The 15,256-nt window shown below is 45.0% G+C and overlaps 1 protein-coding gene across 6 annotated transcripts in view; it reads right to left on the bottom strand.

Annotated features, from left to right (window-relative positions):
* The window catches only part of CAMTA1 (calmodulin binding transcription activator 1), a 249,536-nt gene that overhangs the window by 216,912 nt on the left and 17,368 nt on the right, over positions 1 to 15,256 (bottom strand). For all 6 annotated transcript variants that reach the window (XM_054517128.1, XM_036396502.2, XM_036396506.2 and 3 more), the window contains one exon: positions 8,546 to 8,664. In XM_054517128.1, the coding sequence (XP_054373103.1) occupies positions 8,546 to 8,664 (119 nt within the window). The remainder of the gene's footprint in view (positions 1 to 8,545; positions 8,665 to 15,256) is intronic.

Here is a 15,256-nt window from a genome sequence, read left to right as displayed (position 1 = left end):
CACTCCTGGCTGTCAACACAACTGCTGGATGGCTGCTTTTCAGAGAAAGCTTGACATGCTTTTTCAACAGTTTTCTTTATTCACTGTAACTGTGGAAATCTGGTAATTATTGACACACACGCACGCTGAACCCCTCACATTGTAACGTATTGCTTTAACACTCCAATAAAAAAGTAATTCAAATGTGGTTTCCAAGACAAAGGCCTCTCCTCCTGGAATTTCAATTACACAGAAGCTATAAAACAACCTTTGGTACCCATTTCCAAGCAAGATGCAGTCAATTATCTATACTAAATTTATGCAGGGAACGTAATATTTACATCAGATAACTTTTGGAGAAAGACAACCACCAAGGGCATTTCATTCCTCTTCATTCCAGCATCCCTCCCCCTGCCTGGCAAGGCATTAAGTTTTGGGAGACTCTTATCTGGACCAAACCAGCCCTGTGCTTGAAGCCAAGAAAAAAACTCCCCACACAAAACCCTGCCTTTGTAAGGCAAAGAAGCCCCCAGTGTCAGAGAATCGCCCACTGAGACACAGCACAAGGATCCAGTCTGCCTGGATGTTTTTCCAGAAAACATCTCATCTTTCCATGTCATTGCTGCTTCATGTGTGTCAGGAACCTGCTGAAGAATGCAAGAAGGTCCTTATTCCCCTCAGCAACTGTGTCTGGCAAACCCTCCTGCTAAAGCTACTGCTTGCTGACCTTAAAACTCAGTTCCTGCCATTATTTCCACCATTTATTAATTCCAGTTTCTGTGAGCCAAACCAGTAAATCCACCTTTCTGCTGCTCCCTCACTGCTGTGCTGGACTGCCTCCTCTCACCACAGCTCACACTGCAGATGTGCCAGACAACCTTGATATCAAAGAAAGCAGTTTGGAACCCAGCAACTCTGCAATAACTCAACAGCACAGACACAGACTTGCAGTGGCTCATCAGATAAATGAGTCTGAAGGCATCAACATGAGTTGTGTCACCAGGAAGACCCCAGAGCTCAGGAACCTTGGAGGTGCATGACAGGGACATGCCTGCAGGACCACAACTTCTCAGGTAACAGAAAGTTTGCAAAGATGAGTTTTAGGCAACTCCAGGAACATTTTAGCCCTGGGACAACATTGGTGGGGCACGAACCCAAGGTGGGATACAGGGCTCCCCAGTGCCTGGCCCAGTCCAGGGCTGTGTGCTGCAAACAGCTCCCAGCTCCTGCAGTCTGTCAACAACAGGGCACAGACAGCAGATACAAAGGAATGAACACAGAGAACTGGGTTTTCTTCTCCCCACTGCAGTGGATTATGCCCTCTCCTGCTGTCCCTAGGACACTGTTCCCCACAAAGACCACTGCTTCTTTACCTCTTTCCCTTAGGTAGTGCCCCAGCAGAAGAAAACCTTTGCTTTCATTTGCATTATTTTTTCCTTCATATCTAGTTTTTCTTTCTAATCTAAATTCTCTGATTTTTCTCTTCCAAATGAAACAGCCACCCTTAGAAGCAGCAAACCTGAGACCAAGATGACAGGATTTCAATCCCCTACAAAATATAATCTTCTCAATTCCCATTCATTTGCCAAGTAAACCAATTCCTGTGTACATGCCAGGCCCTGGCAGAGAGACTGAGTTTCTAAATTGACTTTGTTGTACCATTTTCCTTGCATAACACAGAAGCACACCTTGTGTAACACCAGTGAGTATTTTACTCAGTGCTGGGCAAGCCAGAGACCCAGACACACAATGCAATGGTACCTACCACTACTGCTTGTGTTCCTGCAGATAAACTGGTAAATACTAACTGAATTAATCCACTTTCCTGACTCCCTCGTGTTTCAAGAAGAGTTTCCATAACCAGTAACTCCAAATTTTTATTCCCCACACACCCAATTCCACTTTTGCTTTTGATACTACATTTCAGGATAATCATGTACAGTTAACAAGAACGAGCCACAACAGATGACAGGTTAGGAAAAGCACACCAGATCCATCAACTGGAGGAAATAATCCTCCACCTTATTTCCCCACAAGACAAAGGATTTGGAGCCACTGTACAGGTATCTGGATACACATTTGTTGCTGTACTATGGTCATCTACAACACCCATTCTGTGGAGGAACCTGGAAGTATCAAACAGCAAAAAACCCTAATACCACTGACCAATATTCAGAGGTACTGTGACAGGGCACTAATGAGAGTCAGGTGGTTAAATACTATCAACATTTTATACTTTCTATACAATACGCTAAAACTAACTATGAAGTTTGGTTTTTTTCTTTAGGCTGTCGTTAAGTGTAAAAAAGTTAATTCTATAATTTAATTTATTCAAAAGAGTTTAACTTCGAGTTAAAATAAAAAAAAAGTAACAAGGACAGTGAATTACTCCAAACCCTCCATCTGTTTGGTCTGCTTTACAGGAGTCACTCCAATTCCAGCACTCTGACATACTAACTGCCCAGCATTACAAGATCAGCTCTTCTTCACTGACCCTAACATGAACCAAAGGGAAGGGAAAGAAGCCACGTTTTCCTAAGAGGAAGGTGAGGATCTGTGTTTGAGCATGAACAGGTATTACTGCCCTTGCTCAAACCACCCGGATTGGTGACTGGTAGGTAACCTTCCAATACTGCTCAATCCTCCGCCTGCTCACAGCAGTCATTAGGGCTGTAAACACGACTGAGGAACTGCAAACACAACGCCAGCAACACATTCCTGCTTTGCACATTTAAGTAAAGCACAGGATTTCATTAATTTCACAAAATAAACCCACAATTAAGTGCTTGTGTTGGAGAAATTGCCCATCTCGCTCACGGATCAGCCTCAAAGCCCAACCACACGCGCAGCGGGAGGAGCCGCCCCCACACGCCAGACAGCCCCAGTCAGGTGCACCAACACTTCTGCTCTGCTCACGCTGCAAACACTGCTTCCCTTGCATTTCACTGGCTGAGCTCTTTCTTCTTTAAAGCAAGTGGGGGTCCTCACATTGCTGCTGGTGGCCAAGAGGAGGGGCAGGCTCTGGAGGAACAGTCCCACGGGCTGGCAGTGCAGGCACCCAGCTCGCTGGTGACACAGCCAGGTGGGACAGGTCTCTCTGAGGCACAGCCCCTCACACACCACCAGCACTGAAATAAAGGGTGAGAACCAACACTGGCCCTCTGGATTTTATGGATGCTCTGGCTGCTCCAGCACTTGGCAAACGCTTTGTTTCCAACAAGGTATCACCTGCCATTCCCAAACCCTTGTTGTAATGTGCCTCAGTCCACAGCTCAGCACCACACAAAGGGCACCCCCAGGTGCCAGAGCAGTGGGGGCAGGAGGAGCTGCTATGTGGGAGCACACACAAGCTGGTCTGCAACCACTTCCTTGCTGCTCCTCCAGTGGAGGATCATCAGGTGGAATAGAAAGCAACAGCATTTCTAGTAACAGCATTTGCCATTACCATCGAAGTATTTTATACTGGGATCACGTGGGCAGCAGGCAATTAGTCTAAATTCAATATTCTTATTGCTTTTGAGAAACCCCAGAGCTGACACAGACTGCGAGGATGTCCCAGCCCTGGGAGTGCTCCTAAGCAGGGACAGGGTTCTCCCAACAGCTGCCAGCAGCCTCTGGCTTTGGGAACCCTGAGCTCCAGCTGAACACATCTGAATGAATTGATGTAACGCATTTAAAAAAATATGCTGGACTTCAGAGTCCACAGGGAGCCTGTACTGAACACTGCTCCTTTTCCACTGAGTTTTGCCATCTTGAGGGGACACTGTGACCTACACCAACAACCCTTCCCTGCTCCAGCTGGGCTGGTGACACAAACTGGTCCCATACACTTGCTCAACATCACATATTTGTAACACGTTCAGCTACTTTGGTGAATAAGGAATGGACTGGAACAGGCAGTGCAGAGTTACAATACACCACACCTTAAAACAAGGAGGTTTTTAAAGTTTTCTGATACAAGAGTCGATTCTAAAAGACACTTAGAAACATTAAAAGGGGGGGAAAAAAAAGGGAAAAAAAAGCAGTAGCAGTAACCCTGCTGCTGAGTTTGAAGCAGAGCAGGGCTTGGATGTACAAACGTGTGGCGACAGGAGCCGTGCGGTGACCAGCTGCCCGCCACTCAGGCGAGGGGAGCCGCAGGAGCAGGCACTAGGAATGAATTGCTTCCACCTCCTCCCTGCCAGCATTTCAGAGCATCACAGCCAGCCCCAAGGCTCCAGACTCGCTCCCCCTATCAGTCTCGGTCCCGCACGTCCCTCAGGCAGTTCTCCAAAGCTTCAAGATCTTCTCTGTGCTTTAGAGAAAAGATGGCAAATAACTCGTTGTCAAGTGAAAAGGAGAATGTCACTGTCATGCGAGCACAGCAAGGACGCCAGAGCACATCGAGATGTCAGTGAACACGCGACTCGGGCCCCCAGGCAGCAGAGGCAGAGAGGGTTTCTTCCTATGCTAAATAATGCTCAATACAGTTTCATAATTGCATTATTTGAATACTCTCCCAAGCAGTATCTGAGCCTAGTGACTGCAAAATGTGGATGGCTGGCTGACTCTAGAGAGCAGGGCAGTCCTGCCATGCCCCTCCAGACAAGCCTAAGCACATGGAGCAATTGCTGCTGGCTTTTCCTACCATGAAAGTTCTGGGCTTCTCCCAAGAGACTGTAAATAGAGAATCCTATTGGAACCAAAGCCCAAGATAGCATTTTACATTTCCAATGTTTAACTTTTTCTTCTTTCTCGCACCGTGTCATTAAGTGTTTACAAGGATGATTAATGACTGCGGCTGCCAACTGTTAACGAACGGCATCTCTGTTCAGAGCTGCAATCCGGTGTCTGGCAGGCGCTGTGCACAGACAAGGTTACTCCAACATCCTTGAGCCCCAGCACCCCGGGAAGCTCCCAGTTCCCAGACAGAAAGCAGCGGGATGCATCTCCTGCAGACAACACATCTTGCTGCCCCCAAAGTGACTAACAGTAATGAGGCACCACCTTCACCACCTCTGTCAGGGGACACGAGTGCAGCTGGGGCACCTGGAGGGTGGCTCTGTGCAGCCCTGCTTTGAGAACCCAGCCCTGCTCCCATGGAAGGGAGCCGAGATCCAGCGCTCCTAAAATTCTCGCTCAAGGCGCGCTGCCAGCACGTCGAGCCAGAAGCCTTTGCTCCATCCACTCACTGAAACCAAAGTGGATCTGCATTTCACAAACCCTAAAATGGTTCAGAGTGAACAACAACTAAACCCTTGGAGTGAGGAACTCCCTCACAAGCATAAAGCACTGCAGAAGTTTCTCGCAACTAACTCATTTGTCTTAATGTGAGAAATAATATGAGAGCCCCATCTCTATCCTCTCCCAGAGCTGGAGAAATAAGCACAATGCACCTTTACAGGCATTTCAAAAATGTAAATCTGTAATTAAATTGCTAGGCTTAACTTAAGATTTTCTATCTCTGGTAAAAAAAAAATTGAATTAGACGGAACACTTCCTTCAGTAGGAAATATAAAACCGCTATAAACTTGATTTAAGACAAGATGACATCTTGGTATGGAAATGTATTTCCATCAAACATTTCAGTTGCAAAAGCATGATCCAATGGAAAGCACCTCAATAACATGTTTGAACCATTTTTAAGCGCTCCATTTCTCTCGCTGCTCATCACGTGATTTTACTACATGTAAAGTCATCCACAGCCCACCCAGCTCTCAGAGGACACAGTTTCTCCCTCCCAACTACCCAGTCCTGAGTAACATCTAACCATCATTCTCAAGCTGCAGACATAAGTGCTCAGAAAAAGCTATTTGCTGTGTTCCCATGGTGATGCTCTACCCTGGCTGCTCCCTGACCTCTGCGCCAGCAGCACCGAGGGCCCGATGGAGTCCAGGCCCAGTGACTGCACATGCTCATGCTGCTGCCCGCCACCCCCACGGCTGGGAACACCTGTGTGCTGGGCTTCAGGGCCACAAGAGACAGGCAAGAGCTGTGTTCAAGGCTTCTTGAACCATCTCCATGCGAAGGAGCACAAAGGGAACGTTTAGGAGTCGGGTGATGACTGGGTTAGAGGGTTTGGCCTCCACACCCTGGGGATGAATCCAACACCAATGTCTGCTACACTCACAGGCTGCAGCTCGTGGAGAGACTCCTGCTGTGACTGCCCAACACACACCATTTGAGGGAGGACAGAACTGTCACACACATTCAGATCTCTAAGTTGTTTAGGCATTTCATTTATTTTTCACCTTCTACTAAACCTCCCTGTCCAGGAGACACCTCATACACAGGACCAGGGATTCTGAAATCAGTACAAAAATTCTGGAAATACCACTGTATAAAATACAACTTTTTCTTCTCTACTTTACAACTTCTGTCTTCACTAGCACAGGCAGAACACCTGTGTACTCAGATGAAAAAATTTATTCCCTCAAGAATGCCTCGGGAATGTAGTCCAACATTATTATTCAATTATACCCTAAGAAAATTTCAAGTTTTATAACAGTGCACAGAATTAAACTTTCAGATTGGGGGTGGGGAAGGCAGTAAAATCTGGAAGCTCAGCTCCTTCCTCCCCCATAATTAACACAAATTTCCAAGACTTCATCTAAGCATAAGACTCTGGCTTTTTCTATTTTTTCCCCCCCTCTGAGCTAATGGGGCCAAAAAATCTCTGGCCACAAGAAAAGCTCTTTCATTTAAATCATGCAACAGGGATACTGCACCAGCCACACCACACCACACAGGCTGGCAGAGTCAGCACAAGCTACAACCCATGGACAGACCCAGCTCCACATCCCCATGGCATAACAGCCTCAGTGAGAGATTTGTGAAGAGGGGATACAAATGAGAGAGAGGAATCTGACATTCAGTAAGACCGACAGGGGCTGAGTCTGTTTTTATGTCCCAGCTGATGATGACCTGTGTCTATCAGCAAACAATCCATCCAGAATTACAGCAACAGACAATCCCACCAGCAATACACTGCTGAGCACCAGCAGAGCTGCTCACTCCCCACTCCCCAAAACACTGACACAACCCTTAGGAGAACAGCCACACTCCCAAATTCTCCACCTAACCTAATATATCACACCAAGCACCTGCACGTTCCTGCTTTTACTCATGAATAATAACAGTTTTCAGCTGCATAATGAACTTTGCCATATCCTGTACTCATAAGAAGCTCCACACACCAATCCTACCCAAAGCCACATGTGCACAAAGTTCTGCACTGGGGACAGCAGCAACATTAAAGTGACTAAATCCCACCCCAAGCAGCTCTTTCCAGTAAGAAGGAAGAGCATAATTCTGTCACAAACCTGTGCAGAGCCTGCTTGCCCCCAGCTGTGTTTGTCCAAACATCATCTGCCACTGCTCCATGCCCTGTCCTCATTAATACAAACACTATCACAGAATAAACAACAACCCACATTTTCTGTGATTTACATTTCAATTCAAATGACCCAAGACAAAAACATCTACACAAAAAAGCCAAGGCCAGCAACGGCCCCAAAGACCCGATTCATTCTATCACAGTACTGGGTATGTTAAAAAAAAATACCTGATTGTAACTTCCAGAGACCAAAAAAAGAGGGGTAAGGACTCCAATTTTGAAAAATACACACAGTCACTGCTCTGTGATTGATTCTATGCTCAGCAAACACACACAGAGAAGTGAGCTGTGTTTGATCCTGCACTCAGCTGCCACTTGCAGGTGCTAAACTCAGGAGCACAGGTTCTGTTAACAAGTTTACATCTACAAACAAGGGATCAGAGGAACAGGACCAGTCAGCTCTCAACAAGCAGACACTAACTGGAGTTTTATAGTCATTTCTCCAAGTGGATTTCCTCTATTATTAAGTGATTCCCATAAATATGGCAAAGCTACACTAAGACAGAGCTACTAAAAACTAAAACTACACACTGTGGGTATTGCCATGGGACATTCAGCATTGCTGCACAGCAGGAGTAAAGCCTAGGGATTGTAGAGCTACCTGGGTTGTTCTTTAACTTCACCTTGGCCCACAGAATTTAAAATACTTCTTTTTAATTAAATTACCCAATCATAATGCAGTAACAGGTGATCTGTGAACCAGCATACTCAGAGTAACTGGATTCCAGTAAAAAAAACCCAGTTCTGTGTTTTCCTTATTCTTAATGAGATTACTCAGACAGAGGTAAGCTGGTTATTTCCCAGGACCCTGTGTGGCAGGAAAGAACACACACCAATTTTTTCTTCAGAAGTCTTCATGCACAGGAAAGTAACACTTCATTCATCATGGTACAAACACGCCTATCTAATTTTAAACCATTTTGAAATAGTTCATTAAGGTGATGTGAAAGAGACAAGTCACACACATGAGCAATAGACTCCTGGAAGTCGAAAACAGAAGTCAACTTCCACATTTGCCTTCAAGTCTCACTTAAAGCTTACTTTCAGTATGTATTGTGACTAATTATTTATGGAAGAGGTTCCAGAGCCAAGGAATTCATATCCTGTAACTTGCACGGCATGCTCTCACAAAACAATCCATAAGCATTAAGTAAGCTGGTACATTGAAGAATAAGTAAGAGACTTAACTACCTCGTTAGTGTTCCAGCGGTGCCTCTCTTTCGGTAAACTTGAACATTTTGGTAGACATTCAAGCAGCTTCTTCGGTAAAAAGATTTTTACATGACTGCCATTGCTGTTCCCATGATCATCTAGAACAAAGAGGAGACACATGATGTACACACAGGAGAATGGGTGGTTGCAACCAGGAGACTCAAGCAACGACAAGACTTGGAAACCCCCCAGTTCCCCAGCCCAAAAAGAACAATTTGCCATGGCAATAAAGACAAATAACAGCTTTCTGTTGAAACTGCAACTTTATTTCAGAAATACAAACACAGTTTAATTCTTTCCAGTTGCAAAGTTTTAGAAGAACTTCAATGGATTTGGACAAAAGGAGCCTGTGTGTGCTTACCTGTGCCTATTTTAGCTCATTATTTCCCTCAGTGGCAAATTTTACAAGCAACAGTAACAAAACACTGTAGAAGCTGTGACCACAGCAGCACGACCTGCCAGGGAAGTCATAAATGAAGTTCACACTTGACAGGATTTGCAAGTAAATAAGCACAGAGCCCCAGCACCTGCTATAATTTAGTCAAGCTGCAGCAGAAATGCAACTCAAGGTCTATTAGTTCATTTAGAACTAAAACACACCATACCTGATCAAGCCCGGGTTACTTCTATTTCCATTCACAATTCAAAGTAAATGTAGTTCCTTAGCATGAGAGTGAGGAAGAGGGATGAAATTTTCCTACCTGACCATGCCCAAGGGTCTCAAAAGCAGAAATACTAAATAATATAAAATTATTGGGTTTTATTACTAAATATGTAGAAGGTGCATCAATTCCTCTTAAAAGACCCAAGTCCCAAAAAGCCCTGCAATCCCACACCAGCAGCACCTTGAAGGTGTCTATCACCCTCTAACCCATCCAAAGAATCAAAGCACCCATGAAATCCAGATGTTTATCAACCAAATCAGTCCCCACAGGAAAGGGAACTGGAGCAGCAGCATAAGAGAGACCAGCCACAACACAGAACTTTATCAGTTCTCCCTCCAAACACACCAGATCTCTGTCATCTTCCACCAGCCTCATGCATCCCATGACAGATCCTGGACAGTGCTACACAAGCACTACAGTTACTCACTGGCATTTTACCCTACAAAATTAATTTATAGTCATTTCCCACTTGAAAATGTACAGAAAAAGGATATTAACTTCATTTTACACATCTAATCATTTTATATCATAAAACACATGCCAGCACTATGATAAAACTCCTCTGCAATTCCCTACAACACAGACATTCCCTGTGACCTGCAGTGAACCCGACAGAGCCTGGCCCACGATCATTCTTAGAAATTACTTAGGAATTGCAGAGACTTCACACCAGCAGCCAGACATCCCTGGTATTCTTAAAGCTTGATTAGACTCTTGGATGTGTCAAGTTCAACAATATACATGCTGTTAAATCAACTGCTCGTGCAAGCCCAGCAGATGAGTTTACAAGATAAGCAGCGATGTGTATGATAAACGTGAGCTGCTCTGTAATTTATGAGTCCTGCACGCTCCCTGAGTTACTGGGAACTTTACTGTGAGCCTGTGTTGGACTAAATCAACAGGGCTGCCACTTCCCAACTTCTTCCTGGGCAAGGAGCAGCCAGGCAGGATTGATCTCTGCTGGACTGCTAAAGAAATCAGGGAGAGGGTGCTCTCCATTATGCCATTCCAGGATTTTCATTTGGATATTGAGTATTTTTGACCATGAATCTGATGCCTCAGGTTTTAGCTTTCATATTTTTCAGATTCTGTACTGCATTAGTATATAACTCTGCAGTCCATATAAAGTGTTAGCAAGTTCTCCAGACAGTTTAGTTATATAAAACAATCCTTTTCCAGCCCCAGAACCAAGGACAACATTGCAGCTTCAAGCTCAAAAAGTGTAAACAGCAGCAAATTGAGGAGAGCAATCTGGGAGGATGGGACTGCACAACCTGAAGCTGTAAGTGGACAATTAATCCAATCTGTAAATGGACCAAAAGTTATAAAAGTGTGAAAGTTTGTGACCCAGGGTCCATCTTGGGTATAGCCTTGGTCAGGCTCTTGTACAGCCCAAGGTGCATCCTTGGAAGGATTTATTTTTAATAAATACCTACTTTATTCCTTTAGCACTGTCTAGCCTCTGTTCTAGGTAGCCTCAAAACGTATCAACTCTAGAGGGCTTTTTGGGCACATCCTCTCCCCAGCCAATGCTCTGCACGTGTGACTGTCACCACTATTTCCCTACACTTGAGCCACTCAAAGCCTCACAGACACCCGAGTTGTGATACCTGGGGTTATCCACAAAAACACAACTTGCCTGTGGCAAAGACCAGAGCCAGGCAAGGTCTGCCATGCCAGCAGCTCCCAGCCATCTCCAGATCCACCTCCCAGTGCAGCCAATACTCACTTCCCACTCCCTGCATTCATTTTACACCATTTCCATTTCTCATTCAAAACACTGCATTGCTCTACATTCAATTCATTAAGGCGCAAAGTATTTTACAGCACACATTATTGCTTTTATCAGCCAAACTACATCCCAGTTACATCTCATCAGCTTATTTTCCATGGGCACATTTTAATTGACATTAATTGTATTACTTCCCCTTACCTCCGTATCAGTCAAGCCCTCTATCACTCATTCCATTATTTTGCAGGGCTGGCAGACCTCTAATTATTCAGCTCGTTTTATTAACTTTCTTCCATTGTCATCAATTATCAGTATTATTAATCCAGAAAGTGCCTATGGATAATAGAGCCCTTTAAAATGTTTTGGTAGAAGTTGTCAGAACTTGCTGACGCTAAACCTTCCAACTCCTGTTGTTAGCATCTCCCACCTTCTGTTATTACAGCAATGGAAGGTCATTCTCACCATCCTGTAACACGACTACATCTCCCTTTTCTGCATTTAGCAATGGCATTTCCTCACTCCAAAAAAAACCCTATGTGAAAAACAACTGCCTCCTGCCTTGATCCAAACAGCTTTATCATTATGGACTCCTCAAGCCATGTGGTCAGAACACACAACCATTATAGTGTGGGATCCAAATCCTAAATCCAGTGACCTCTAAACCAGGTCTTCTGACCTTGGAAAAGGATGAAATCAGCCAACCAGCTATGAGAGTGAAGAACCCATATCCCCAAACATATACACACATTTGCCTTCAAACTTGCTTCTCAGCCCTCTGGAATCACCAATGTTTTCCTACAGTGAGGAATGTCGAGGAAGCTGGGAACAGGAGAGGAGAGGAATACTCACCCAGTAGCACTGAGGGTACTGGTGGAACAAGAGTTCCCATTCTTCCAAATGAACCATCACGGTTTCCTGGTCCTGTTCCCCACAAATAACACCATGGCATTTTTAGGGAGGTGGAGCAATGCCCTCCACCCAATGCTATCCCTTGCTTGAATCAAACCTGCCATTGCTGGTGCAGCTGACGAGCCCATCCACCACCATGGGGGCTCCAGTGAAGGCAGAGGAACAAGGGTCCACACTGCTCTGCAGCCCTGCTCATCCAGCAGCACAGGCAGACTCCTCCATTTATCACCAACTAAAATTTCCTTGGTAGCTAAAAACAGGAGCTGCAACATCCCAGCACTGATTTGGTTTTACTGTGCAAATCCAGATTTTTACTTGAACTTTCTCCTCATTTATTTTTGCCACGGGTGCAACTAACAACACCAAGATCTGCAAATCCATCCAGTGTCAATAAAAAATGTCTGTGCAAGCAGAGCCACACTGGCATGGGGAGGATTTGCCAGTAAAGCTCTATCAACATGGGGGTTTTTAGTGCAGAGCTGGCCACAGCTCAAAAATGTTTCCCAAGGCAGGCACAGCCACAGCTGAGAACTCAAGTAAGGAAGCTACAGACTAAAATATAGCAGCCTACAATGTGTCCTGTTATAATTCAGGATGAAAATGCAAAATTTAAGTTCCATTAGCAATCTTCAAGATTACTTATTAGCAAACCAGAAACTCGTGTAGAATTAAGAAAGTGTAAGTATTATAAAGTTCATGGAAAGTTCCACATTAATTATACCACATAAACCCTTCGTCATTTTATGGGTTTCTTCATGCTCCTTGCACTTTATCCTCCCAAGGGATGCACCACGGGCCATAAAACTTTGAAGTGCACAACAGCAAATCACAGAGAGTCTGTGCTCTCCCCCCACTCTCCAAACAACCCCTTACCCCCTTTTCTTTTTCTTTAACTGGTTCTTAAATCTTTGGTGATCCTGGAGGTGAATTTAGACCTGCAGCCCCATTAACTATCACAGTTTTCCTATAAAACATGTAATTAGAAAATAAAGAAATGGTCAAAAGGATGTTCATCAGCTGGTGATCTGCAGACAGGTCTATTCTGGAAATAAATAACACAAGTAAGCCATAAACTCACAAACACAAGTTTTATAAACCCATTATTATGAAATAATAACTTAGGGCTGGTCATCTCCTTAACTACCTCAAGAGAGGCAAGAGGTGTTTAAACATTACAAATGGGAACTTTAGTACAAAACAAACTACCACAAACCCAATATCATGTTTATTTGGGGAAGGGGCAGCCATCCAGCTGATCCCACCACCACTGACCAACCACTGAGGTGGCAGAGTTCCAGCCCTACAGTGCACAAGTGGCACCACAAAAACACAGTGCACAGAGGCCACCACAGTCACCCAGTCACTCGCCGACCTCCAGACACAGACAAATCCAACAAACTCCATCTGGAAGAAATAAATGCAAAGAATGACTCCAGATCCAAACAACTGCAGGACTGCCATGCTATTTCTCACAGTTAAACTTCAATTCTGGCATCTTCCATCCATAAACAAGCAGCAACAGAAGCAAACCCAACAGCTCTTGGTCTGTTTGCTAGAAATATTTGTATCATTACAGTAGTAAATCTCTTGGCAACAAAAGCAGATTTCTAAATATCAATCAAGGGTGGCTAAGAGAAGATAACCAGGTCCAGCTCTGCAGTGCTGCTGTCTCAGCAGGGCTCTGCTGGATGCCAGCACTCGGTCACACACTGGCTGAGCAAATGCATTCCCAGGCCACCAGCACGGGATGCAGCCCAGGGCTGAGGGGAGAACCAAGGAAAGACAAAGCAGTTCAGGCAAAGGTAAAAAATATACAAAAAGGAGCAAAAAGGGCAACACAAACCAGCACGTGTATGGCGTGACTGCTGCCTGCATGGAATAAGTGAGGAAGGAAAAAACCCAGAAAGGATGAGGAGGGAATCACAGGGATGGTGGCAGTATGAAAGATGAGCAACAAAACAATTTTTCTCTAGAAGTTACTGAATCTAGCCTTAGTGCCTTGGAATATTTGTGATAAATACTTTGTTGCTATGACAAACTCTACAAACAATTCTAAAACCATAAGAAACACAAATACAGCTAAAGCTGCTGTTGTGCACCAGTGGCCCAGTTCTCCCCACCAGTAACGTGCTACACCGAAGTCCCTCTGTCCTTTTCTCATAGCATAAAGTTTCTTGACCTTTTATAACTAAATTCAGTGTGAACACCAGTGCAAATGGTGCGTTTTGGGGAAGGGTTGAGAGCCAAATTTTCCCTAATGAAGGCCCACACATTGGCTGAGGGCTGGGTGACACAATCACCCACAATCAGTCATTTCTTGTGCCATACACTTAGTGCCCTGTGCAACACTTCCGAGTCTACTTTCCCCCACCAGCAAAACAAGCTCCTCTTTCCCTCTCCCACCTAGGCAGGTTTCAAGCACTTGCTAATGGAGCAAGAGGAGAATTCCTTTACAGTCAGAAGGTGCATACAAGGACCTACTCTAAAAGCAAACTTTGGGAGTATTCAAACAGTGTAGTTACTTCAGGCTCTCCTTGCAGCTCCTCATGTTCATGCCTGATTTTCACCACTTTGCTGCTAAATCTGACAAGTGCACCAGAATGATGAAATCATTGCTCACCATCACCAACAACTCTGGTTGAGACATGTCATCAATTACTTCACCCTTTGGTTTTCATTAAAATTACATCATCAAATTCAATGGCAATGAAGCCAAGGAGTGATGGATAGTACTGGCCAAGTCTAGCAAAAAATCAACCATCTTTTTATTCAGTTCCCAATACTACAGATGTTCTCAACACTACAACACATTTCCCAGAAGTCCTTACATATTGGCTAAGGCCAGGACAGTCACTCTGACCCTACGTGCTGGCAGCCACCAGCAATAGATATTTTCACTTTTCATACCACAAAGAGTTTGAGTTTTGAAACCCACCTGGAGAGCTGGCTGGAAAAACCCAGCCCCCTGAACCAAAGCGTGCAATGTGAGCAGAAGGACAGTGAGCACTCCATGTCCAGTGAGGACAGTCTGCTGTCATTCACCCAGTGCCATGACTGCACAGAGTGGCCCTTCAGCATTGCCCTGGCAGTAGGGTGAGTGCCGTACCCCAAAGGCACCAGCACCCCCAGGCAAACCTGCCTTTCCAAACCCACGGGGTTTAACACAGCACTGACACAACACAGGGCTGCCAGGAGCCAAGGAAGGTGAAAACAGGACACAAAGTGAGGGGAGAAAACTACAAAGCGAAAACTCAGCAAGGTGTGGAAGCGGAAGCCCGGGAACACCGAAGCTGCAGGAAGCTGCTGGAAGCACTGCATTCCAATTAACCAGCCCGGTATTCCTCAAGCACTCCACCCAGCCTTGTTTCGCTCCCTGGCAATGTT

Source organism: Molothrus ater, chromosome 23, assembly GCF_012460135.2.
Source record: "Molothrus ater isolate BHLD 08-10-18 breed brown headed cowbird chromosome 23, BPBGC_Mater_1.1, whole genome shotgun sequence".
NCBI lineage: Eukaryota > Metazoa > Chordata > Aves > Passeriformes > Icteridae > Molothrus > Molothrus ater.
The sequence above is the reverse complement of the archived record's forward strand: the minus strand, read 5'-3'. Positions and strand labels throughout refer to the sequence as shown.